General features: G+C 47.2%; 2 protein-coding genes and 1 long non-coding RNA gene across 8 annotated transcripts in view; 1 reads left to right on the top strand and 2 right to left on the bottom strand.

Moving 5' to 3' along the window:
• LOC132376530 (uncharacterized) overlaps positions 1–1,760 on the bottom strand; it is a 66,632-nt gene extending 64,872 nt beyond the window's left edge. Inside the window, exon 1 of one of the 2 annotated variants that reach the window (XR_009506344.1) lies at positions 1,351–1,760. This is a non-coding gene — a long non-coding RNA (uncharacterized LOC132376530). The remainder of the gene's footprint in view (positions 1–1,350) is intronic. The other variant, XR_009506345.1, reaches the window with a different exon arrangement.
• On the top strand, positions 1,256–12,724 carry MAT2A (methionine adenosyltransferase 2A). 3 transcript variants are annotated; one of them, XR_009506343.1, is made up of 10 exons: positions 1,256–1,451; positions 3,668–3,745; positions 3,841–3,963; positions 4,235–4,347; positions 4,435–4,578; positions 4,758–4,976; positions 5,191–5,373; positions 5,526–5,659; positions 11,293–11,457; positions 12,386–12,720. XR_009506343.1 is itself a non-coding variant. In XM_059942134.1 (9 exons), exons 1-9 carry the CDS (start codon positions 1,361–1,363, stop codon positions 11,294–11,296), a joined length of 1,089 nt encoding a protein of 362 aa, XP_059798117.1. In that variant the 5' UTR covers positions 1,256–1,360; the 3' UTR covers positions 11,297–12,724. The 3 variants fall into 3 exon arrangements, 2 of the variants coding, with proteins under 2 accessions (XP_059798117.1, XP_059798116.1); XM_059942134.1 differs by having other exon boundaries at positions 11,293–12,724; XM_059942133.1 differs by lacking the exons at positions 11,293–11,457; positions 12,386–12,720 and adding an exon at positions 6,331–7,963.
• Positions 8,334–21,283, bottom strand: GGCX (gamma-glutamyl carboxylase). Of its 3 annotated transcripts, XM_059942130.1 has the most exons (15): positions 21,143–21,281; positions 20,579–20,749; positions 19,287–19,445; positions 18,819–18,984; positions 17,058–17,136; positions 16,519–16,625; positions 15,485–15,648; positions 14,870–15,135; positions 14,591–14,722; positions 14,052–14,203; positions 13,441–13,610; positions 13,095–13,225; positions 12,349–12,496; positions 11,975–12,170; positions 8,334–11,539 (listed from the first exon to the last, which is right to left on the bottom strand). In XM_059942130.1, exons 1-15 carry the CDS (start codon positions 21,183–21,185, stop codon positions 11,347–11,349), a joined length of 2,277 nt encoding a protein of 758 aa, XP_059798113.1. In that variant the 5' UTR covers positions 21,186–21,281; the 3' UTR covers positions 8,334–11,346. The 3 variants fall into 3 exon arrangements, with proteins under 3 accessions (XP_059798113.1, XP_059798114.1, XP_059798115.1); XM_059942131.1 differs by lacking the exons at positions 8,334–11,539; positions 11,975–12,170; positions 12,349–12,496 and having other exon boundaries at positions 13,116–13,281; positions 21,143–21,283; XM_059942132.1 differs by lacking the exons at positions 8,334–11,539; positions 11,975–12,170; positions 12,349–12,496; positions 13,095–13,225; positions 14,052–14,203 and having other exon boundaries at positions 13,518–13,610; positions 21,143–21,283.
• Between the last annotated feature and the right edge of the window lie 3,362 nt (positions 21,284–24,645).

The following is a 24,645-nucleotide window of genomic DNA, read 5'->3' as shown; positions in this document are numbered from 1 at the left end:
CAGCAGCCCCCCGCCCCGGCCCTGCACCAAGTCCGAAGCCCCTGTGCGGGACGGAAGTGACACCGGCCCACCCGCCACTTGTGGGCTCCTTCCAAACGGAGAGCCATGAAATCGGTCCCCGACTCCCGGCTCCTCGTTGGATCAAGTTTGGTTTTGTTCTTTTCCCTCCTCTCCCTATAATTCCTTTAAATGGGCAAAACTGGCACAAACGCAGGTGGACATTTTAAAGTGAAAGCTTCAGGAATCGGACCATCACCTTGTCAAGAGATCTGCTGAATCACATACAAGGGCGTAAACGGGGCTCTCTCCACCCCAATATTCAACAGTCTCTTGAACAGAAGACTGAAATCATACTCTAAACATCGACTTTTTTCCTCCTCCAAGATAGTAAAGTCAGCAAGTGCAAGGTGAGCCTCGTGAGCAGCCTCCTTTCTTGGAGAAAAGGCTGGAGCCAAGGGGCCGAGCGCGGCCTCCACCGTAGGGTCCACAAAGAGTAAGGGCCTCTCTCAGAAACTGTAGCGCTGGGGGCGGAAGGGGGACGGCAATCGTTGAAATCGATGACAGAACTCTCTTTATTCCGCTTTTCGGCCATTTTCACCACAGAACCATTAACCAAGAAATTGCCAGCAACTAGACGGCCCCCCGCAGGACTGCCAGCCTCCGGCAGCGCTCAGGACGAGGATGCACAAGGCCGTGCGAAGGATCGTACGCTGACCAGCCAAGATGGCCACTTTCACGTGGCTGTGGGCCACTGGCTCCCTGTCACCCGGGCATCCCCAGGCAGGGCAGCCGGAAAGACCCTCGGGGAGAGCCAGAGGATAAAACCCCCGACGATTCCCGCGGCCCCCGCTGGGGGACGCGACCTAGCGGCCAGGTAGCCCGGCCAACGGTCGGAAGGGAGATGCCATGTCACAGTACAGGGGAGCAGGCCCATAAAGCCCTTGTCTCTCTTCCTCCCACGTCGAACACGGAAGCATACAACGACCCAGTATATTGCCTTTCCCTTCACCCCTTGTTATTCGTGCTTAAGATGGCGAATATTCGCGAGAGGGGCGCGTTACCTCCGCTCCCTTCCCCCTGCCTGGCAGAGTGGTTCGGTCCGAGCTCCCCTCGGTGCACCGCCCCTTCCCCTCCTCCGTCCCCGCGCGAGTGGCGCATTGGCGCGCGGCGCCGAGGGGCGGGGCCCCGGCCGGGCGCGCGCGGGCGCCGTGTATAAATAGTAGGCCGCGCTGCCCGCCGCCTCGTTTGCTCCGCGCCGCCCGCTCGAGCTGACAAGAACGCGGTCTTTTGCTCGCGCGTTTCGCACTTGTCGGCTCGCCGCTTTTTCTCCTCAACGCCACTTTCACTCACCGCCACCACCATGAACGGGCAGCTCAACGGCTTCCACGACGCGTTCATCGAGGAGGGCACGTTCCTCTTCACCTCCGAGTCTGTGGGGGAAGGCCACCCAGGTGAGGTGACGGGGCCTGGAGCGAAGCGAGGGGCGGGGCGCGGGGTCGGGACTGGCCGGTAGGATCCGCCGGCCGCGGTGCCCACGGCGGTGGCCCTCTCCCGGCTGCTGGTGGAAAGAGCGGCGGCCGCGCGCCTTCCTCGTGGCGCCGCCGCTGCCGAGCGCGTGGCCGCCGCCCCCCCTTCCTCTCTCCTCCCCTCCCATCCGGCCGCGCGCCCCGGCATGCGGAAGATTCCAGAAAACGAGAAGGGCGGGGGCCGTGGCCGCTCGTGTTCTAGCCGGGGAGGGCCCTATTTCCTTCTCCCCGCCTTGCGGCCCGAGCCACCTCGAGTGGGCGGCCCGCCTCGCGTGCTCGCGTCCGGCCCGCGAGAGCGCGCGCCCCGCATTGCAGCCTCAACCACGTGTTTGCCGCATGTGGCTTCTGGGCGAGGGAGCCGGCTGGTTTGCAGAGCGTGGCCCGGACTACCGGGCCTCCGCGCTTCCCGTTAATTCTTTGGCTACACTGAAGAATACGACATGCCCTTAGCCGGTATATGGCCTCGCGTCAAGGTGACATCCTCCAACTAAATATAGTGCTTGTCGGAGGAGGCATTCCTTATTTGGATCGTGCGTGAAAAGGATAGGAAGCATGAATTAAGTGTATGGCGCCATTGCGTTGGGGCTGACTGTTAGGCAAGGTTTAACTCCATATATCCTCCTCCGGGCTTTGTCCACCGGTCCGCCATTATGGCGATCAATTTACACGTGAACGAATGAAGCTATTTCAAGGAACTTTCGATCCCAGCCTGAAAACCTCACCTAGTGAAGATCGTTATTCTACTAGACGGGTCCAGCCCTTTCTTGGGATGACCACAATGACAGATTCCTCGTCTGTTGGCTTAAGGATCCATTTCTCTCTAGCAAGCTTACTGTGCCTATGATGCAATCCCACGAGCAACCTAGTGGTAGAGGAGAGGACAAACCCCGAGATCCTGATGAGTGAAGGTCAGGTGTGGTGTGGGTGGTTTTGTTTGTTTTCCCCCAGCGCTGAGAACTGCACTGTGTATTTGAACCACCTTTTATTAACTTAAAGCCGCAGGCATTTGTAAATGTTTAGATTGTCCTGGGCCTCTGACTGGATTGTGGTACACATTTTGCTTAAGTTTTTTTTTGGCTGGTTATAGAAAATTTAGGAAAGTGATATTCGGGGTTTTTTTCTGTTCTTCTGATTTTTAATAGAGGGTAGTACAGTGAGGGGAAGATCAGCAAGGATTCAGAATACATTTGGGGATTTTCCAGTCTGTTTGGCTCTTGTTCCTGGACTACTCTTAACACAAAATCAGATGGTTGCCGTTTTATTCCCTTTGTTCGTGAAGTGTCGTTGCTTTCATCATTTAACTCTGACATTATTTCTCACTGCCCTAATTGGCGTTCCTTAGAATCAGGGAGAAATTGATAAACGGTCCACCTTTCTGGTTGGTTAGATTTATAGTGAAAAATTTAAATTCGGGGGATAAAATGTAAGTACCATTGTCTTTGAAAATTAATGCTGTGAAGGTAAATGTTCCTTGCTTTGCTTTTGGATGGAAGATAAAACACTTTCTACTTACTTCCATTTAATCAATCTCCGTTATGTGGCTATCCTGTTTAACAATAGAAATTGTTTTTGCCTGGGAACTTAATTTTTCAAAATGTCTGAAATACTTTAAAGATGGGACTGAAGTCCTTGTAAAGGTGTAAAGTGCATATACTGCAATGAGCTTAAATGTATTAAACATGCTGGGTGTTCTGCTGGCTTATCTGAATTGGTGATCTGTGGTACAGCTATATGAAGACCAAGGTGTCAAGTTAGGAAACATGTAGCACTATATCCAGCATTTATTCTTCAGGGAAATGGTTTCCACGAAAGCAGTATAGCAGTTAAGATCTCCATACTTGGAATGTCGTTGAAAATGGTTAGATTCGTAAATTTTATGCTGTATAGGTTTTCCCACAATTTTGGTGGGGGGAGGGTGCCCTGCCAAGCGGCCTTCAAGATCTTAGTTCCCTGACCAAGGATTGAACCCATGCCCCCTGCAGTGGAAGCACGAAGTCCACTGGACTGCCAGGGAATTCCCGCCACAGTTTTTTTAAAAGAAAACACAAAGATCTTCACAGCTGTAGTTATAGGGGAAGGGGGCATGACATACATGACATTATCAGTAAATTGATTAAGCCAGGAATTTTTTTTCCCCCCAGATAAGATTTGTGACCAGATTAGTGATGCTGTTCTTGATGCCCACCTTCAGCAGGACCCTGATGCCAAAGTAGCTTGTGGTAGGTTCAGAACACTGCTTTATCACCTGATGAAAAGGTAGCATGAAAATTACTTCATAAAAGTGATGTTTGAGTGTGAACCTCTCTTTTACTAGAAACTGTTGCTAAAACTGGAATGATCCTTCTTGCTGGGGAAATTACATCCAGAGCTGCTGTTGACTACCAGAAAGTGGTTCGTGAAACCATTAAACACATTGGATATGATGATTCTTCCAAAGGTGTGTTTTAATGAGTGGGCTGTCTAACCTCATTTTTCCAGGTATTTTTTTCAGTCCTCTCTAGCTATATCTTCTAGAGTGTTCCTGGGAATATTTAATTCCACTTGTATATTTTTAGTCTTTTTGTTCCAGCCCTATTCTTTGAAAGGACTAAGTTTTAGGTATATTTGATTTCTCTAGCAGCATTTAGAATTCCAGGTAATTGTCGTAAATACAAAGTATTGCTATGGCCCTTTAAAAACAAACCAAAAAAACATCGTTTTGTTTATAGGGTTTGACTACAAGACTTGTAACGTGCTAGTGGCCTTGGAGCAACAGTCACCAGATATTGCTCAAGGTGTTCATCTTGATCGGAATGAGGAAGACATTGGTGCAGGAGACCAGGTATTTTGGTAGACATCTATTTGCATCTCTTCTAACATTAAATTCTAAAGCTTGGATTGATTGCATTGGTAACTTTTCCTTTTTTAGGGTTTGATGTTTGGTTATGCCACTGATGAAACAGAGGAATGTATGCCTTTAACCATTGTCTTAGCACACAAGCTCAATGCCAAACTGGCTGAACTACGCCGGAATGGCACTTTGCCTTGGTTACGCCCAGATTCTAAAACTCAAGTAAGTGACGAGTATCAAAACTACACACATTACGTTGGCACAGGACTTCAGTAAGGTGTTTTGATTAAAGCTAAGAGAAGAATATGGTTTGTTCTCTGTATTGTAATGTAGAGTAGAGAATCAGGAACAAAGCTATTGTTTAATAGACTGATGTTCTGATGATCTGTTTCGCTTTCAAGGTGACTGTGCAGTATATGCAGGACCGAGGTGCTGTGCTTCCCATCAGAGTCCACACAATTGTTATATCTGTTCAGCATGATGAAGAAGTTTGTCTTGATGAGATGAGGGATGCCCTAAAGGAGAAAGTCATCAAAGCCGTTGTACCTGCAAAGTATCTTGATGAGGATACAATCTACCATCTACAGCCAAGTGGCAGATTTGTTATTGGTGGGCCTCAGGTAAGGTCTTACAATGTCAATTCAGTTGCTTTTTTGGATCTTCTGTTACTTGCAAAAATTTGGCTACTTCCACCTTTTTCCTAGGTTTTTTGAAGCCTGCGTGTGCCTCTTCTGAGGATATTTGCCAAGTGATATTGAATAACCATTTAACAAGCCTGATCTAGAACCACTGGAAAGGATGAGGCATAAAGTAACTTAAGTCCTATAATTTCAGGGTGATGCTGGTTTGACTGGCCGGAAAATCATTGTGGACACTTATGGTGGTTGGGGAGCTCATGGAGGAGGTGCCTTTTCAGGAAAGGATTATACCAAGGTGGACCGTTCAGCTGCTTATGCTGCTCGTTGGGTGGCAAAATCCCTTGTTAAAGGAGGTCTGTGCAGAAGGGTTCTTGTTCAGGTATATACTTCTATATAACTGGGTTGACTAAAAGGCATGTAAGCGGGAGGGCATTTAGCAGTTTTCTACTTGTTTTTTTTTTGATACCAGTGTATTACACAAGTATGTGGGTCTTTTGATCACTGACTCTTATGACATTTAAATTCTTTTAGGTCTCTTATGCTATTGGAGTATCTCATCCATTGTCTATCTCCATTTTCCATTATGGCACCTCTCAGAAGAGTGAGAGAGAGCTATTAGAGATTGTGAAGAAGAATTTTGACCTCCGCCCTGGGGTCATTGTCAGGTAAAGATGGTAAAGACTATTGCTAGTGAAAAACATTGAGGGTGTGGGTGTGTATGTATATATACTTGATATATTCAAATCTGAGAAAGTGAAGGTGTGAAGGAAGACTGGAGTGGGGAAGCATGGTAATTCCTAGAATGTGTTGATGTCATTTTTAAATTGCCGTCAGTAAAGGCTTAAATTATTAGGAAAACTCTAAAATTACAGTGCTGCATGGCTTAGACTAACCACCCTAGAAAGTCCTCCACATTTGATATAGGCTTTGTGCTCCTGTTACCTAAGGGATGTTTACTTGAAAGAAATTTTAGTACAGATGAATGGGCATGGCTGTTACAAAGAAAATAACCATGGTAGGGTGTGGGCGTGGGACCTCGGTAAGTATTCCATGATTTTAGATGAGCTTTTGGCACTTGAAATGTCTCAGAATAATGACAAGTTTTCATATTTGTTGAGCCAGGGACGGAAAAACAAGAACTATAGTTACTAATAAGGACTGTGCAAGGAGTTTGGACACCAGGGAAGTAACAAACACTTTTGCCACAAACTTCTTTCCTAGCATACCCCAGAGAACTGAACTCATTTGCCAGAAGTCTTGAAAATGAGTCTTGCTGATTGTTTTGCTTTATCTTAATTGAATGCTACATATTAAGTTACGGACTTGTATATTCCAGGGATCTGGATCTGAAGAAGCCAATTTATCAGAGGACTGCAGCCTATGGCCACTTTGGTAGGGACAGCTTCCCATGGGAAGTGCCCAAAAAGCTTAAATATTGAAAGTGTTAGCCTTTTTTCCCCAGACTTGTTGGCGTAGGCTACAGAGAAGCCTTCAAGCTCTGAGGGAAAGGGCCCTTCTTCCTAAATTTTCCTGTCCTCTTTCAGCTCCTGATCAGTTGCAGTCACTCTAGTCAATGACATGAATTTTAGCTTGTGTGGGGGACTGTAAGTTGGGCTTGCTATTCTGTCCCTAGGTGTTTTGTTCACCATTATAATGAATTTAGTGAGCATAGGTGATCCATGTAACTGCCTAGAAACAAACCAACAGCACTGTAGTAAACAATGCTTTGAAATTGAACATTTGTGCCCTATCACCCAACCTTCTAAAATCCTAATTGCATTGACTTTCCCACCAAATGCTGAAAATGTCCTTGTAATGTGCACGTAAAGTACTTGTAGTTCCATTATAGCCTCTGTCTGGCAATGCCACAGCCCTGTCAGCATGAATTTGTAATGTCTTGAGCTCTATTATGAATGTGAAGCCTTCCCTTATCCTCCCTATAACTTGATCCATTTCTAATTATGTAGCTCTTTGTCAGGGAGTGTTCTCTATCCAATCATTCTTGCATGTAACGCAAGTTCCAGTTGGAGCTCTAGCCTGACATGAGAAAGGAAAAAAAAAAAAGGCAGTTACCATTAAACCATCTCCCTGGTGCTTATGCTCTTAATTGCCATCTCTTAAACAGCACCAAATCAAAATCTCTCCACTTTTCAGCTGTCTTTTGGAGGACGTACGTAATAAGGTTTTTATTTAGTAAATCAATCCTATGCATGGTTTCAGCACTAGCCAAACCACCAACTCCTAGCTCTAGAAAAACAGGCACTTGGCACCCTTGTGATGTCATACAAAGAAGTCACAGGGCTGTACCTGAGGGTCTGTAGGTTGCACACTTTGGTACCAGATAACTTTTTTTTTTCTTTATAAGAAAGACTGAGCACTCCACACTGCACAATAACTCCTCCCAGGGTTTTAACTTTGTTTTGTTTTCAAAACCAGGTCCAATGAGCTTTCTGAACAGCTGGTGTAGCTACAGAGAAACCAGCTTCCTTCAGAGAGCAGTGCTTTTGGCGGGGAGGAGGAAATCCCTTCATACTTGAACATTTTCTAATTGCTTATTTATTGTATTCTGGGGTATGGCGTAAGTACAGAGAAGCCATCACCTCAGATGGCAGCTTTTAAAAGTTTTTTTTTTTTTTTTTTTTTCCTCAACACCATGATTCCTTTAACATGTTTCCAGCATTCCCAGGTAGGCCAAGGTGTCCTACAGAAAAACCTTGGGTTAGACCTACAGGGGTTCTGGCTGGTGTTAACAGAAGGGAGGGCAGAGCTGGTGCAGCTGGCCATGGAGAAAGCTGATTTGGCTGGTGTGGTACAGAGAAGCCAGCTTGTTTACATGCTTATTCCATGACTGCTTGCCCTAAGCAGAAAGTGCCTTTCAGCATCTATTTTTGGAGGTTTATTACGTATGTCTGGTTCTCAATTCCAACAGTTTAATGAAGATCTAAATAAAATGCTAGGTTCTACCTTAACCTGTGTCCATTATTCTTTTAAAGTGTTTTGGTATGAATATGAATTGAACATACTTTTTAACTCTGAGTAATTGTAATCCCACCCATGGTTTAGGGAAATCACTTCAATCCTGACTGCAGGCATTTAAACGGTTTATAAATCATATCCCTTGCACTAAGAAAGTTCAAGGTTTGATCGCAGTTTGTCCAGCACTGCCTTTTTTGGCCAATGCACTGGGCAAAATTCACAGCTCCTTACTACAGCAGCCAGTTCTATACCATCAGCAGTGTTTTAAATCATCTAAGGTTAAGGGCATAAAAACCATTAACGTGAGTGTAACGTGGAAGGAGTGATAGTGTTCACACTCAAAAATTTAAACCAATTTTCATCTTTTTGAAAATGTAGAAACAGTTTAATGCCTTAAGTTTCCCTTTTATATAAACAGGTATTAAAGGCTGCAAGTTACATGTTTTAAACAGTGGTGAGAGGGACTAGTTTCCAATATATCTTATACAATGAATGAGTCAAAATGAAATTTAAACAAGTTCCCAAAGGCTTATTCTAAAATTGTAGGAGGTTCATCAGCCAGAGTTTGGACCATCCTTCCTTGAGCCTAGCAGCCACTTGGCACATGTTCATACCAGCACCTATGAGATCAAGTGGTTCAAACACTTCACTGTGCTCTGCTGTTGCAGACGTGAGGCCCAAGGAATGCTTATATCTGGTTGCCTGGAGGCTTAGAAGTTTAGAAACATATTTGGGAGGGAAGGCAAGGTTAAATCTTCTGACCTGCCTGCTCTGAAACTTGAGAAGTTCAACTTTGCATGACATTGAAAAACTCCAGAAAAAGTTTCAAGAAGCCTTTAGATGCCACTGCATTGCTATCTAAAGATAAGTTAACCATCTTGACCAAACGGGGGGGGGGGGGGGGGGATGAGGATGAGTACGTGCCTGTATGCTGGTGAAGTAACACCAGAAAGAGAACTCCTTTGAGGTTCGGTTCAATATTTATTTACTAGGATGACCCCTGCTCTCAAGGAGCTGGCAGACTAAAGAGAGTGACCTTCAAGGTGTCTTGTCCTCTGCCTAGCCCCGGGGTGGAGGTGGGGATTAACCAGCTGAGGGAGGACAGTAGAAGCAAAGGCATGGAACAGCAAGGGGTGAAGGTGATTACAGCTGAGAATCAAAAGCATAAAGTGTTCATGGAAGGAAATGTCCTATTTCATGTTTAAGTTGAAAATCATACTTTAGAGAGTTTCAAAGGGGATGACACTGGTCAGGGACAGAAGATCTAAATGCTCGGGGTAGGATGCAAAGCCTTCTGGCGAAAGGGACATTAATTACCAGGGCCTGAATACTCCTGAAACCTGAATAACCCAGATTTTCACCAGTGAACAGCTTTTCTTAACCAGTATTAGACTAGCACCTTTCTTCATCCCACCCCAACATTTTCATTTGGAAAATGAGACAGGTTGGAGGAAAGCAGCATCCTTGCCTGTATTAAGAAAGATAACTTTTTGCAGGAGTTTCCTTCTGAAGTGAAGAAGAGTTTTTTTTTTTAAACCAAGTAAAAAGGAGGGTGTGGGCAGCGGTTGCGGGGAAGGACATGGTGCCAAGGTGTATCGTGTTGCTGAGATCTGCAAAAGGACTGAAAACCAGTGTTTGCCCTACATCGGTGCAAGATGCCCTGTGGCACAGCCATCACTGACCCACAAAATGCCTTGTATGAATCAGAGGGACTTACTCAGGCCCCACTTGGCCTCAGCTGGGTGCCCGTATTCAGGCCCAACCTGCACAACTACATGGCAGCCCTGCTCTGGTCTGTTCCTAATTGGATTCCAGTATAAAGGCTGAAAGAACAGAGGTGGTAGAGATGAATTCAATAGGTCCAAGAAGTAAGAGGTAGAATTAATGGGACTTGAAATCTTAAGAAATGTGAGGAAAAGGGAAGAGTCAAGGCTGATGACTCACAGATGGCTTGGTTAAAAAAAAAACAAAAACAGTTGCCATTCACTAATAAAGGAGACGCAAGTCTGAGTTGGGGATGAATGCAAGTTCTGTTTATGACAGAGTTTGAAAGCTCTGTAGGATATCCAGCTGGAGCTAGTTAGATACACAGGTCTAGGGCACAGGAAAGAAACCTAAGCAGCAGCATCACTGGAAACCATGGAATAGACATAATCATCCCAAGTGTGTACAGTGAAAAGGCAGCTGCCTAGGAAAGAACCCTGAGACTGGGTGGAGCGGAGCATGGGAAGAGAAGAGAAGCCTGAAAACAGATGCGATCCTTTATCAAAGTTACTGGGACTGCCAGTCTACTGACGGTCTCTGCCTGAAGACCATGAGCTCCCAAGCAGGGCCTGTTTTTTAGTTTGTTTGTCTTTTTCTTTTTAATTACTCTATGCATTCTAACTTCCTAGCCCAGGACCAGGCCTTTGAATTTTCACAGAATTGAGGATCCTCCTGAATCACATCCAAGCTTTCTACATCCAAAGTCTACAAAGTGACTGTAAACATTCCCTAATCCCTCATCACGTTTGGTTAAATCTTACATCACCTCCTGCTCATTAAAGGCTAGAATAATGCTAAATACTAAGCTTATTTGTAGATAAATACCACTACTAATCACCTAAATTTCGTTATTTGTTTAACCCTGTGATACTCTAACTATGCTCATGACTGCTAGTGAAAAAACGTACTGGGTGTATAAATAATAGGAACAAAGAAGGAACCAAAATTGCAGTGAAGAGAAAATTATTCTGTGTGCATTTAAAACCTGATCACCATCCTAATCATACTTTATAATTGGACAAGTTTTAAGCTACGTTATTTCAGAATTATTGTCAAGGATTCTGAAAATTACAAGCAGCAGGGTGCAGGACCTTAAGTCAAACAGACTTGAGGTTCAAACCATCAGTCCATCCCTTATTAGGTATATGTCTTATGAGCAAATTATATTACCTCTCAGCCTCAGTTTCCCCAACCATAGAATAGGGCTTATGGCCATTAAGGACTAAATGTAATAATGCTGGCACAGTGCTTCACGCAGTGCCTAGCATCTGGCAAGCACTTGAGAACAACCAGCAATTATTTTCATCATGGAACATTAAATCTCTTTCACCAAGGAGCCAGTCACTTTAAACCTGATCCTTACCCTTTCATCCTAGAAAGACATTTTCACGTTGTTTTTTAACTCCCCAAGCCCCTCAGCCTTGGATTGATAAATCTTATCCTTGCGTTACTTCCTTGGTTCCTCTAATCTATCACCTCTGAATTTATCAGAGCTATGGATAAGGAAGAAAAACGTAAAAAAAATCTGAAGTAATTTTTTCGGATGTCCACTGCATAGGTAATGGTCTTGTGACCGGCTGCTCCTACACCTATACCCAACACCTGGCCTCCCTCAGAACTCTGAGCGAACAGGGTCAGCATTTGGCTCAGAAGGATGAGGATTTGAAGAATCTGTGTTTGAAGGACTCGGCTCTCCAACTGGCTCAAAGGGTCGCAAGTTCGCGTAAGTCACCTCTTGGGCCAGCTGCTCCAGGGAAGGGCGGCCTAATACCAGATTTCGAAGTGAGATACAAGTCATCAGAAAGCTGAAAAAGAGGGAAAAAGCCAGCAATCCAAACTCCTGTTTCAACATAGGCATTCCTGCCAAAGCCCTTAGGGGACACCTGGTCCTACCCCCTCACCCAAGCATAAATGAGACTCTCCCCCCAGGCACCCCAACACCCCAGTTGGAAGGGCACCCCACTCCTTATACAGTCTGGTAGAGGACTCCAGGGTGGGGTAGGAATAGCCCACAGGGAGGCTGGAGAAAAGCTGAGGCAGAACAAAACAGCGGCCATCAGACACCACTTACTCTCCCATTCAATCAGGGAGAGGAGAATGGAGAGGGCAAAAGGGAGGAACTTAGCACTGGATTGTCCTTTCCTGGGAAACAGTCCCTACTGTTACCCTCAGCAGAGAAAAGTTACTCAGCCTGCAAACATCTGATGGCAAAGACACATACTGTTGTGGGTAAAACTTACCTGCGGCGAAAGACATAGAGCTTTCGCAGCAAAAAGCGGAGGAGTCGCTCGTGGAAAGGGGCATTTCGCCGGCGTTCGATCTCCTGGAGCCTTTGCTGGCGTCTAAGAAAGGTCTGAACCAGCGGTGTTGGCTCAGGGCCCCCTTTGACTTCCCCTTCCAGCAGAGGTTGCAGCTCTGGAGGCAGAGGCTCTGTTTCTGCCCGGAAGAGGGCAAAAAGAGGAATCACTGAGAGAGAGAGAGAGCATTCTCTCTCCTAGAACTCCCCTTTCCCCAGCTAGACGCTTCAAGTTCATTCTTTAATGGCTAGATCCTCACTCACAACCCTGACTTCTTGTAAAGCGGGCTATCTCAGCCCAAATCTTTATATACTCACCACTTCCATTCTCCACCTTCTCCTTCAATTCTTGCAGGTATGCCAGGTCTTGCTCCAGTGCAAGCTCTGTAGTGTTGACATAGATGTACATGTAGCAGGAAGGACTGGGCGACACTGTATACACCTTATGGTACTCACCAGCAGGCAACTGAAAAGAGGGAAGAAAGTGATCTCTTTCATCCTCTAGCCTTTCCCTAGCCAGCCTATGGCCTCCCTACACTGTACCCCGCCCCAGACATCTTTTTTCTTGTGTTTTGGAGTCCAAAGGAACTGACCTCTAGAACCCTGAATGAGGCTATTCACAGCCCCCCCCCCCCGCCGGGGCCCTTGCTTTTTTGAGCTCCCACTGTGTTATTGTTATGTTGAAGTATTTTGAGTCTGTAATAAATCAACTCTACTCATCTAAACGTTTCTACCATTGTTTTTTTCTGTCGTTGTTTTTGTTTTTTTAATATTTATTTATTTATTTGGCTGCATTGGGTCTTAGTTGCAGCATGCGGGACCTTCATTGCGGCACACAGGCTTCTAGTTGTGGCACATGGGCTCCAGGGTGCGTGGGCTCAGTAGTTGTGGCACAGGCTCAGTAGTTGTGGCGCGGGCGGGCTTAGTTGCCCCACAGCATGTAGGATGTTAGTTCCCCAACCAGGGATTGTACCCATGTCCCCTGCATTGGAAGGTGGATTCTTAACCACTGGACCACCAGGGAAGTGGTGGTCCCTCTACCATTGTTATTTCAAGCAAAATACCTGCATCTTTTCTCCCTCCTGAAGAGTCTGGTTCTTCTGTTCTGCCACCAGCTCCACAGTTACCTCCCCCTGCAGCAGCTGGATGCTAGTGTTGCCCAGGTCTTCGCTCACAAAGTTCTCCAGGTGCAGCCCTGCCAGGGGCAAGAGTTCCCCAACCCACCCCATGGTGGAGTGAACTCACCACCAGCTGGAACAGAGAAATCACACTTTCACCGCCACCCCCCACCTCAGGTTTCAAAAACCTTCCTCCCACCAGGAGAGGCCCCTCCCCGCTCCATCACACGCCATATCCCTGGCCAACGAAGCCAGGAGGGAGACAGCAAAGCCTCCTTGCTCTCCTCCGTACCAGGGAAATCTGCGATGAAGACCACTTCGGTGTGGTTGTCCAGGCTGCTCTTGATTTCCTGTAATTTGGTTCTCCAGGGAGACAGGTCCATCAGTAGCGGCTGCAGCCAAGCTGTACGCTGGAAGGGGGACCAGGTAGCCTGCACGATGTCCACACGAGGGTCAAAAATCCTTAAGAAAGAAAACCATGTTCTATGGAGGCCACAGCCACCTATGCACCGGCATTTCCGGTTCTGTTCTTTTCATCACTGTTCCCAGATAGAGGAAACAGGGTTTTCCAGAAAGAAGAAATGGCTTATGTCAGCATGTTATTGCCAGTTTGGGACAGAGAGAGGAGGGGAAAGAGATTCTGGAGCACTGGGAAGAGTGGGAGTTAGTGGCCACCTGAGGAGAGCTGTGATAACAGCTTCTAAAAGAATAAGTGCGTTACCTTTTCTTCAGGGTGATGGTGCCCCCTGCTGGAAGCAATCAGCTATGCCCACAACCAGGTCAACAGGGACATGCACCAGAGGACAGCCTTTCAAGCAAGACAACACTGGGGAGCATGGGCTATTCATCTTGGCAGAAAGAGCTAGACTTCATTTCTCCCCCTTCTCTGCTCCCCTTGCCCACCTCTGCTGGAAGCGGTCATTGATGGAGACCCAAATATCAAAGAAGATCTGGGGCTCAGTGACATTGTACTTGGGAAGCAGGTGGCTCAGGCAAGTGGCATATTGCTTCAGCATGTCCGCATGATCCTTCCAACGCCGGCTCTGTGTGAATACCTGCCCCAAACCCCCACGTTAGTCCCACCTCATTGTTATGGAGCCTCTGGACAGGTCATGCAATGCCAATGGCACAGAGACCCCTGCCTGCTGCCAGTTCTGACAGAGAAACAGCAACAACAACAAAACCCCAAAAAACTCGCTGGAAGAATTTTTCATTGCTGGGCTAGTGGTACTCACCTTTCCTAAATCTCATCTCAGTTCAGGGAAGTGAACGACATCACCCTATTTCAACCCCCACCAAAGAAGCGCTCCACGGGGCTCCAGAGAAAGGGCAGAGTGGACCCAAATGTGTTTTATTTCATAATTGTGTTTACGACCAAACCAGACCCCAAAGCTCAAGGGGGCCTCTGAAGGCCAGTAAATCGTCAGCATCAGACATCTCACCCCAGGGTTGAGGTAGCCCAGCTCGCCGGTGCGGCCATCACGGTAGGTGATCTTCACGTGCTGGTGGGAGCGGGAGTGCACCATCATGTCCCAGGAATAGCCGTACAGCCCATTTGTCCAGTTGTTATAGCCCTGAGGAGGCAGGGCAGCGGCAATCAGCTCGACGGTCCTCACGCTAACACCATCCTCCGCCAAGAGAGGTCTGCAACACCAGCCCCATTCTCTCCCGCTTGCCGTCGCCTCCACCGCTATCCAAGGTAACCCCCAGCCCACACGTACCTGGGTGAGGAAATGGGAATAGGGCAGGAAGAGCTGCTCCAGGAGGTAGAGCAGGGTGAAGGCGGCACCCAGCCGATGGCGCAGCCCTGGCTTCTGACCACCTTTGGCCCGGCTCCTCTTATACACGCAGGAAGCACTGGGCTGGGGGGCAGTCCTGAGGGGCAGCAGTTCTTGCAGCCTTTTCGGGCAGTGAGCCACCAGCTTCCGAGGCCACTCGGGAGAGCAGAAGAGAGGGCTGCTGGCCAGCATGACGTAGGGGAACATACCTAGAAAAGCAGGGAGAAAACCAGCACGTCGGGAGTTTGGCCGGAGGAAAACGTGGGTAATCGCCTCAACCCCCTTCCCCTAGGCAGCCTTTCCCAGGTACTCCACTGAGGATGAAAGAAGTCCTCAACTCCAGTCTATCTCTCCCCGGAGAAACTTACTACACAACGTACTAGCTGAGCCCGGAAGCCGCCAGCCGCCTCCCTGTTTGTTTCCATCTCACAGAGACCGCATCCGGCACAGCTTGGCACCCGTCCCTGTCACCACCTCCCACTGCCACACATGCCGCTGGCTCGTCCCTCCCCTGCACACCTGTGGTTTCCTATTTCCCACCAGACTACAGGAACTGACCAATGCTGAAGAGCTGGGAATTCATGCAGTGGAAGTAGGACACGAAGAGGAGGCCAATGGACCTTGAGGCGTCAAAGAAGAGCAGGAAACCGGCAGAGAGGTCGAGCAGCAGTCCGCACCAGTGCACCACCAGCAGACTAGTCATCTCCTCAGACAATACAAATCTGTGGACACCAGGGTCAAAGGTCAGGCACCAGCACTCACGGCATACTCACAGCAGATGTACCTCTGCTGTCCTGTCCTTGCTGCAGGATCCACCCCAGCAGGTGCGTGGAAGAACTCCGCACAAAGACATCCTCTGGTAGGGTTTTCCAACCCCTCTTCATTTCCACGTACTTTAGGTGGCCATCTTTTTTCAACATACCCTATGTAATAAGCAAGAGTGCATCTCCGAGGGCACAATTTGATTGAGCAGTGTGTGTTGTGGCGGGCAGGTTCTTCGTGGAGGTTATACATGAGAAGAAACTTTAACAGGGGAACGCTTGGCTAACATCAACATGGTGTCAAACTTTAGGAACTGGGAGATGACAGGAAAGAGGGAAAAGAACAAAGTAAAACAAGAGGAAGGAAGAAATGGGAGGAAGAGTGAGGTCAGAGAGGAGCAGCTCTGTTTTGGAAAGAGTTGGCAACAATGGTATTGTCGGCGTAAGGGGCGCCGACCGTCCATCTGCTCCGCACGCTGGCCAAGGGGTCCCGGCGAGAGGCTGGGGTGGCAACCCGAGGACAGAGGCACCACCACAGCAACTGCTGGGGCCACTGCCTCACTCACCAAGCCACCCAGCACCGGCGCTTTCCTTTCCTTGACTGCTTTTCCCTTTGTTTCCGCCCACACTGTAAGTCTCCCAGGGGCAGCGAGGCCTAGGTCTTTTGATACCATCGACTCTGCCTTCCGCTGAACAGGGAGATGAGTGGACAGAGGGAAACACGTGGCAAATTCAGGCAAAGTGGGAAGAGCATCCGTGACCGCAGACCTGAGGGAGGCGAGCCCCCCACTCTGCACCTGGGCCACCTGAGGCCTCTGCCCTGCCGCTCACTTGAAGGGACTGAAGAGCCAGTGCCGGGACAGGTAGTCCATGGAGTAGCCTTCCACCCAGTCTGCGTCCAGCTTTTTCACGCCCGCAATGAAGTACACGATGAAGATCTGCAAACACAAGACAAATGTTCAAACAAAGTCAGAACCTTGTCCTCCACAGACAGTCACAAATCAGTTCTGATGCCAGTTCAGGGCCCAAGGGAGACTAGATCCATTCTTCTATTCACTCATCTCACATATTCACTCACCTGACATCCTACAGATGCCAGGCACAGTACTAGGCACCAAGGAAAGTCATAATGTTACTCTTTCCTCATGAGGATTCTAATCCAGCGGGAACAAAGCTCGACTCTTTCTATGACAAGGTGAGAGACCCCAGAGATTAGGGGGTTGGAAACAAGGGGAAAGCCAGCCCAGCTTTCCAGCAAAAGGGGAAAAAGAGAAGATCCAGGGAGGCAGAGCAGAGCGCAGTCTGGCAGTGGGACAGCCGTGCTGACAATGGCTGTTGAGAACACCTCCCCCTCTCCTGAAATCCTGTACCTGGCCACGCAGCACAGCATAGTTCCAAAGGGGCACGTGGGCGTTCCGCTTCCGGGCATTCAGCAGGCCGTCCACAGACCTGCAGCAAGGGGGAGAAGGATGGAGGACAGCTTCTTAGTCCAGTCCCATTTCTACCTTGGGATTGGTAGAAATGCTTTTTAAATATAATGCCCTGTCTAACCCAGGACATCTCCCACACCTTCTCTGGTCCTCTGGGCTATTCTGAGGTTCTTTAGAATTATATGAGCATACTGCAACAACGACTATTTTAAGTCATAACAGAAATATTACTAGTGAGTTATAACAACAAAAAGTTCAGTGTTTACCATTCAGTTTAGTTAGCAAATTAGTTTCTCCTACAGAAATAGATTGGGAACAAGACTACAATGCTAGAATATGGCTGAATATGAAAAAGAATGAATTTGAGGCAACATTTGAAAAGCTAAAGGTGTATGAAAATATATATAGTGCATTTAAAAAAAAGTTTCAATTTCCAAGACAAACTGACACTCCATAGACCTGTATGCTAGGATCTAGTGCCAGAGGGTACCTGCTAACAGCTTACCTAGGCTAAGAACTGATAAAACCAGGCTACTAAGATTAGATGTATTCTGGGGAGGCAGAAGCAGAGTAGGTTTTCAAGAAGACACAGAATGAGCAGAGAAGCCAGGAAAGGGGCAGCTTACACTTGTGGTCAAGAGCATGGGAGTCCGTAGTTAAGGAGACCTGGAGTCTCACTTACGCCTCTTACATGCTATGTGACCCTAGGCAAGTCCTTTACTTCTCTAAGTCTTAGTTTCTTCATCTATAAAATGGGAACAGCACTATGGACCTAATGGGGTTATAATGTGGAAAAATTACAAGTGTTTAGCATAGTGTCTGGCACGTGGAAAGCCTTCAGTAAGTGATGGATATTTTTTCAAACTGTATAAGAGTCATAAAAATGAGACTTTTCAGGAGTATTCTGTCAAAAGTGCCTCTTTGTGATGACAGCTGGCCACTCTGAATGGATGTGAAGGTTTACAAAAGGGGTATCTGCATGTGTGTGTTGATGAATGAAGTTTAATTAATGACTGATAAATCACCAACAAATCCACTGTTTGAGATTTTTTCCCCCTACACTCATGTTACTGACAGCTCATACTCGCTTTTCACTTAATAATGGGAGGATCCTTAAACCTTAAAGCTCATCTACCCTGCCACCCTGTCTCCAAATCCCTTCTCCATCTCCCCTGAGAGATGGTCACCTGAGCCAGAGGCCGAGGAGCGTTACCTCCTCCCGGGACAGCACTACTCAGCAGCCCTGGTGGGCCCGCCCCTTCTGACATGACTCTGCCCCACAGCAACTTCTACTCTTGGCTCTAACTCTGCCCCTCTGGGCTCACACAGAGAAAGTCTGCTCCCTCTTCCACATGACCACCCTTGTAGTATCTGAAAACAGCTACGTCTGGCTTTAGTCTTCTCTTCGTCTCTAAGAGGATTACAGGAAGTGGATAGATCAAGGCAACCTGGGGAGATAGGGAAAGAGTGAAGGGGTGGGAATGGAGCCATTTTGCTTTTTTGTCACCCCAAGAGCCCCAACCTCACGGACCCTTCCCTCTCCCAAATCCATCCAAATCAAAGTGTCACCCTGTAACCACACTCTGCAACGCATGGCTGAAAATACGTTTGCTGGGACAAATTCTAGGACCTCACCGGGCCCCTATCTCTGGTAACCATCCTGACGCAGCCAACCCCTCCCTCTTTTCCCCGGACTCATACCAGTAGCGGTTTGCATCCATGAACGTCAGCTGAAAGGCCAACAAACCATACAGATAGGAGTGGTTGTTCCACGATGTCTTGTCCAGAAGAAACACATACCAGTATGGCAGCAGGAATAACACACAGCTTATCCGGTAGTGCAGGCCCAGCATCATGCCCAGCGCCCCTGGGATTTGTGGGGGAGAGGATTAAGATGTCAGAGGGGCACAACAGGCCCAGCTCCCCTGGGACAGGCTGTGGGTAGGATTAGGAAAGGTTATCCGACATTTTATAACCAGGTGAAAATGAATTTCAGTTAAATGTTATTTCAACATTTTAAACAGAGTTACGGGGTCACAGCTCAGATGACACACAGGTCAGCAGGATGAAACTGTAAGTCACAGAGGAAGTGAAATGAGAAACCCAAGACCTTGGTCATTCACCAGCATGCTTTGTATTTCTGGGTTTGTCTCCTACAGTTTCCCTCACCCAGAAACATGATGGTGTAGACCAGATACATCCAGTCAAGTGGCAGTGGCTGCAGGGCGTCAAGCAATGGGAAGCGGCACACCTCCAGCCCATCCAGGTATCTTTGGTCCAGGGAGCTGAGCCCCCGCTCCTGGGGAATGTCCAGCACCATCATCAGCCCTGAGAAGGCAGAGGGGGAGGGGGCCGTTAGGCCTTAGCAAAGGGAGCCGTGGAACACGCTGGAATACAGTCGAGCACACCCAGCTCCAGGGTGAGACTTCTTTCCTAACCCCGGAAAGGATTCATTCAACAATAATCATGGAGTGCCTACTCTGTGCTAGGCATTATGCCAGTTGTGTGATCTCAGACAGCCACTGCACCTCACTGAGCCAATTCCCCATTTGTGAAAGGGGGCTCATAATATTTTGCAGGGTTTCAGAGAAGATTAAATGAAAGAAGTGTACAAAATGCGATCAAAGCTGTTCAGGTTTTGATAGTAATATCTGTAAAGGTCTGCCCTACTGGCTACAGAAAATGCTCTGGGGTGGTGCTCCTCCACCTCTTTTACTTCCTGGCACACCTGGCAGAGCAGTATCTGGCCAGCACACTGGGGTAAACGGAAGGGGCTACTCAGGCCAGGAAGGCATCTCCAGTTAAGGCAAGATTTCTCAACCCCAGGACTATTCAGTTTGGCCTGGTTAATTATTTGCTGGGAGGGCTATCGTGTGGTTCATAGGTCATGCAGCAGCATCCCTGGCTTCTGTGTAGATGCCAGTAACCACCTATTCCCCTTCCCTCCCACCCCCAAGATGTGACAAACACAAATGTCTACAGACATTGCCAAATGTCCCCTGGAGAGCAAAATCACTCCCCGTTGAGAACCACTGGGTTCAGGGGAGTAATATCTCAGCATATCTGTAACCCATTCCAAACATACATGCTGTGGCCTCTGAGTTAGAAAGATCTGGATTAGGGAGTCACAGCCTAAATGTCTGCCCTGTCACCCCTGCCATTTCTCTAAAGTCTAGTCCTTAGCATACTTACTGGGCAACTTCATGCCACAAATAAAATGGGTTCCTGTTCCTCTACCTCCATATTTCCTATAGCCTCAGATCAAAGCATTTCTGGTCTCCAAATCCTAATCGGAGACAAAACTGGGTCACAACGACCTCTTCCAGGATATAAGTAACTTCAGCTCTTAGGAAAAGGAAGGTAAGTCCACTAAGCAAGTAAGTATCCAAGAAATGGACAAGGGACGATTGTCATTTTCCCACCCCCAACCACGCTGGCCCCCTCCCAGAAGCTCGACTTACCAAAGAGAAAACGGAAGACTGCCAGGCTTGCAGGATCCGTTGGTCTATTCAGCAGGGTCACCAGCCTCCCCCAGCTGGACACATCTGTCCACTCAAAACCCAAGAGCTTCCCCATTCGGCTGCCCTGACGGCGCCCTGAGGTCTGTCCAGCTTTATCTTTTTGTACTTTATCTGCAACCGATAAATGGAGAAAGTTGTGTGTGCGCGTATGGGAATGGAGATGCTTTAAAATAGGCTCCTCCTCAAATCACAGAAATCACAGGCCCAGGGCTTCTGCCCACCTGGATTCTCCCACTGATCTCTGACTACCCGAAACATCCCTGCAGTGCAGCCCCTCCTCCAGGATCCCCCAATGCCCCAGAACCCTTCTCAGACAGCAGCCCCCTAGCCGCAAAGCGTCCTGAATGTCATCACCACCCCGAAGCCGAAGACTGCAATCTCTCTCTATGGCTCCTTCCCATCGGAGGCTCCCTTCCCCAGGTCCCACAGGGAAGTCCTCCCGTCCCCACCCCTCTGAAACCCGCGCCCCTCTCTATCCGCCACAAGGCGGGGCTCTGACCCTACCTGAGTCGGGCGGGGACCGCGCAGACCGAGCAGACACCACCATGGCCTCGGGGAGGTAGTTCGGCCACAGCGACAGCGTCCGAGTAGGTGGCGCCGCGAAGGAAAACTCCCCTAAGTCCCGCCTCCCCGACACATCAGCACCCGCGAGGCCGGCCGGAAAGTGCCGGGACTGTCGTGAAGAGCCCTAGTCGGCCGCGCCGGGCTCCCTGCTTGGCGGCAGAGGGCGGGGCGAGGAGCCTTGGGGCGGGGCGAAGCGGCCGCGAAGGGGCGTGGTCAGGCCCCGCCCTCCCCGGTGACCGAAGAGGAGCGAAGATGTCACCGGACCTGCCTCTCTTCCGCCGAATGACCAGTCTCTTCCCTGAGACCTCCCGATCCCTCTCCGCGCTTTCAACCTGATAAGACTCCGAGCGCCCGCAACTTCCCTGGGTCACTCCCCGCCCCCATTAGGCCTCTCCAGATGTGAGCAGCGCGGGCGCAAATGTCAGACTCTTCCCAGAGAGGTTCCCGCCGAATTAGGACGCACCTGGAAGGGCTGCCCCGGTCTAGAGACTGTGTGCAAGTTTCTTTATTCTCTCTTCAGTACCTGCCATGAACCAGAGGTTTGAAAGCAGCAGGGGAAACCGGAACAACATAGCTGCAGAGGGTATGCAGAGTAGGGGCAGTGAATAGAGTGGTCGATCAAGGAAAGTCTTAGAGAGGTGAGTCTTGAACAGCATTGTAACATCTAATTCTCTGCACTGGGACTGACCAGCAGGATCAGAGGAAGGCATCTTAGACCAGGGGTTCTCACATTTTTTAGTCTCAGAACCCCTCTACACTGCTACACACATCATTGAGAACCCTAAAGAACTTTTGTTTATAATGGGTTATATTTTCCCGTATTTACCGTATTGGAAATTTACACTGAGAAATGTTTAAAATATGTATTGATTCACTAAAAGAAAAAAGTAATAAACCCATTACATGTTTATATAAATAACCTTTTTAAGAGAAAAAGTATATTTTCCACACCAAGAAAATACATGAGAATAGTATTATTTTACATGCAAATCTCTTTAATGTTTGGCTTCATTGAAGAAAGCTGGATTCTCATATCTGCTTCTGCATTCCATCTGTTGTGAAATGGTGTTGATTGAAGTATGTGAAGGAAACCTGGTCTTACCGATACTTAGTTGGAAAAAAGAGAAGCATTTTAATAGCCTGTTTAGATAACTGTGGATATTCTTTTGTACCACACCAAAACTTACAAGTAGTCATTTTTTAAAGGTTAGTCAGATGTGAAATTGGAAATCATATAATGAATTTTTGCTCTATTACATTAAAATCATTGGTATATCTTGCACTTTGAATGGACCTTTTACTCACGCGTGATTTTGTAAAATATGCATGGTAATTTGGAAAACATTGGTTCACTGAGTTACACAGCTCTTTTTTTTTTTTTTAAACTTTTTTCTTTTTTTTTTTAAAGGAATTCCTTTATTTTTATGGCTGTGTTGGGTCTTCGTTTCTGTGCGAGGGCTTTCTCTAGTTGCGGCAAGCAGGGGCCACTCTTCATCGCGGTGCGCGGGCCTCTCACTATCGCGGCCTCTCTTGTTGCAGAGCACAGGCTCCAGACGCGCAGGCTCAGTAATTGTGGCTCACGGGCCCAGCTGCTCCGCGGCATGTGGGATCTTCCCAGACCAGGGCTCGAACCCGTGTCCCCTGCATTGGCTGGCAGATTCTCAACCACTGCGCCACCAGGGAAGCCCTACACAGCTCTTTTAAATGCAGAGTCTCTTAAACGTTGGGAAGCTGCCAGGCTCACAGTGGCAGATACAAGTTTTCAAATTTTTAATTTTCACTTGAAAGCTCAAATTTACCATTGGCAACAAATACCATTTATTTTTTTCCTTGAACGAACCGGCTCCTTTCATTTTTGAGAAAATATTTGCTAAATGCACCAGTTTGAATAACCATAGTTTGTCCAATGTCCTTTCAAGTAAAATGGTACTTTGTTTAAAAAAAAAAAAAGACAAAAGCAAAGATGCTCAACATCTTATATTATTAGGAAATTGCAAATTTGGGAATTCCCTGACGATCCAGTGGTTAGGACTAGGCACTTTCATTGCTGTGGCCCGGGTTGAGTCCCTGGTTGGGGAACTAAGATCCCGAAAGCTGCTTGGCATGGCCAAAAAATACAATACAGTAAAATAAAACAGCAGTGAGATACTATTAGAGTAGTTGAAATCCAAGGTACTGACAACAACAAATGCTGACGAGGATGTGGAGCAACAGAAACTCTGCTTCCATTACTCGTAGGACTGCAAAATGGTACAGCCACATTGGAAGACAGTTTTGGCGGTTTCTTACAAGACTCCACATACTCTTACCATATGATCCAGCAATTGTGCTCCTTGGTATTTACCCAAATGAGTTGAAAACTGATGCCCACACAAAACCTGCATGTGATTGTACAGCAGCATTATTTATAATTGCCCAAACTTGAAAGCAACCAAAATGTCCTTCAGTAGGTGAATGGGTAAAATAAACTAGCACATCCATATGATGGAATATTCAGTGATAAAATGAAATGAGCTATTAAGCCACAAAAAGACATGAAGGAAGCTTAAGTGCATATTGCTGACTGAAAGAAACCAATCTGAAATGGCTACATACTGTGTGATAACCTGGAAAAGGCAAAACTATGGAGATAGCAAAAAGATCGGTGGTTGCCAGGGATTGGGGGGAGGAAGGGAGAGAAGAATGTAGCACAGAGGATTTTTAGAGAAGTGAAACTATTCTGTATGATACTCTAATGGTGTCATGGTGAGTTCATGTCATTATATATTTGTCAAAACCCATAGAATGTATAATATAAAGAATGAACCCTAATGTAAACCATGAACTTTGTTATTAATATCACTATTAGCTTATCAATTGTAACAAATATACCACACTAATGCAAGATGTTAGTAATAGGAGAAACAGGGAGAGCATGAAGGGGTGTATGGGAACTGTCTGTACTACTCAAAAAAATAAAATCTATTAATTTGAAAACAAACAAAGGTGAGTTGAGCTCACAGTTTAATTGCACAAGTGCTTTTGCTTAGAAACTATGAAACATCGTATTTGGGTATGCAGAAGCATTGTATGCATATTTCCCATTTCTTCACACAAAATAGTAAAAAGATCTGTATACCAGTGTCAAGAGTTTATAAAATTATTAATTTGTACTTCTTCATTAAGGGTGTTCTTAATTGACACTGGCATTTTATTTTCTTTCTTTTTTTTTTTTTTTAGGCTGCACACTGGCATTTTTTAAAAATTGCAAACGCATGGCAAGAAGGAATGCAATGACTACTACTACAGTTTGGTTCCACTGTCTCACTCCTGCTAAGTTGCCAGCAGTTTTGACACCGTTGCTTTTTTTTTTTTTTAATTAATTAATTTATTTATTTTTGGCTGTGTTAGGTCTTCGTTGCTGCGCGTGGGCTTTCTCAAGTTGAGGCGAGCGGGGGCTACCC

This window comes from Balaenoptera ricei, chromosome 13 (genome assembly GCF_028023285.1).
Source record: "Balaenoptera ricei isolate mBalRic1 chromosome 13, mBalRic1.hap2, whole genome shotgun sequence".
NCBI classification, from domain to species: domain Eukaryota; kingdom Metazoa; phylum Chordata; class Mammalia; order Artiodactyla; family Balaenopteridae; genus Balaenoptera; species Balaenoptera ricei.
The sequence above is the reverse complement of the archived record's forward strand: the minus strand, read 5'-3'. Positions and strand labels throughout refer to the sequence as shown.

Excerpts from the sequence above, each read along its gene's own strand:
- MAT2A (XM_059942133.1), top strand. The coding sequence starts at position 1,361 with ATGAACGGGCAGCTCAACGGCTTCCACGACGCGTTCATCGAGGAGGGC. Across the intron at positions 3,746-3,840 it reads TGATGCCAAAGTAGCTTGTG|AAACTGTTGCTAAAACTGGA; the intron begins GTAGGTTCAGAA and ends CTCTTTTACTAG. Across the intron at positions 5,660-6,330 it reads CGCCCTGGGGTCATTGTCAG|GGATCTGGATCTGAAGAAGC; the intron begins GTAAAGATGGTA and ends TGTATATTCCAG.
- GGCX (XM_059942130.1), bottom strand. The coding sequence starts at position 21,185 with ATGGTGGTGTCTGCTCGGTCTGCGCGGTCCCCGCCCGACTCAG. Across the intron at positions 17,137-18,818 it reads ATGGATGCAAACCGCTACTG|GTCTGTGGACGGCCTGCTGA; the intron begins GTATGAGTCCGG and ends CCCTTGCTGCAG. Across the intron at positions 15,136-15,484 it reads TTCCCAGCTCTTCAGCATTG|GTATGTTCCCCTACGTCATG; the intron begins GTCAGTTCCTGT and ends CTGCTTTTCTAG.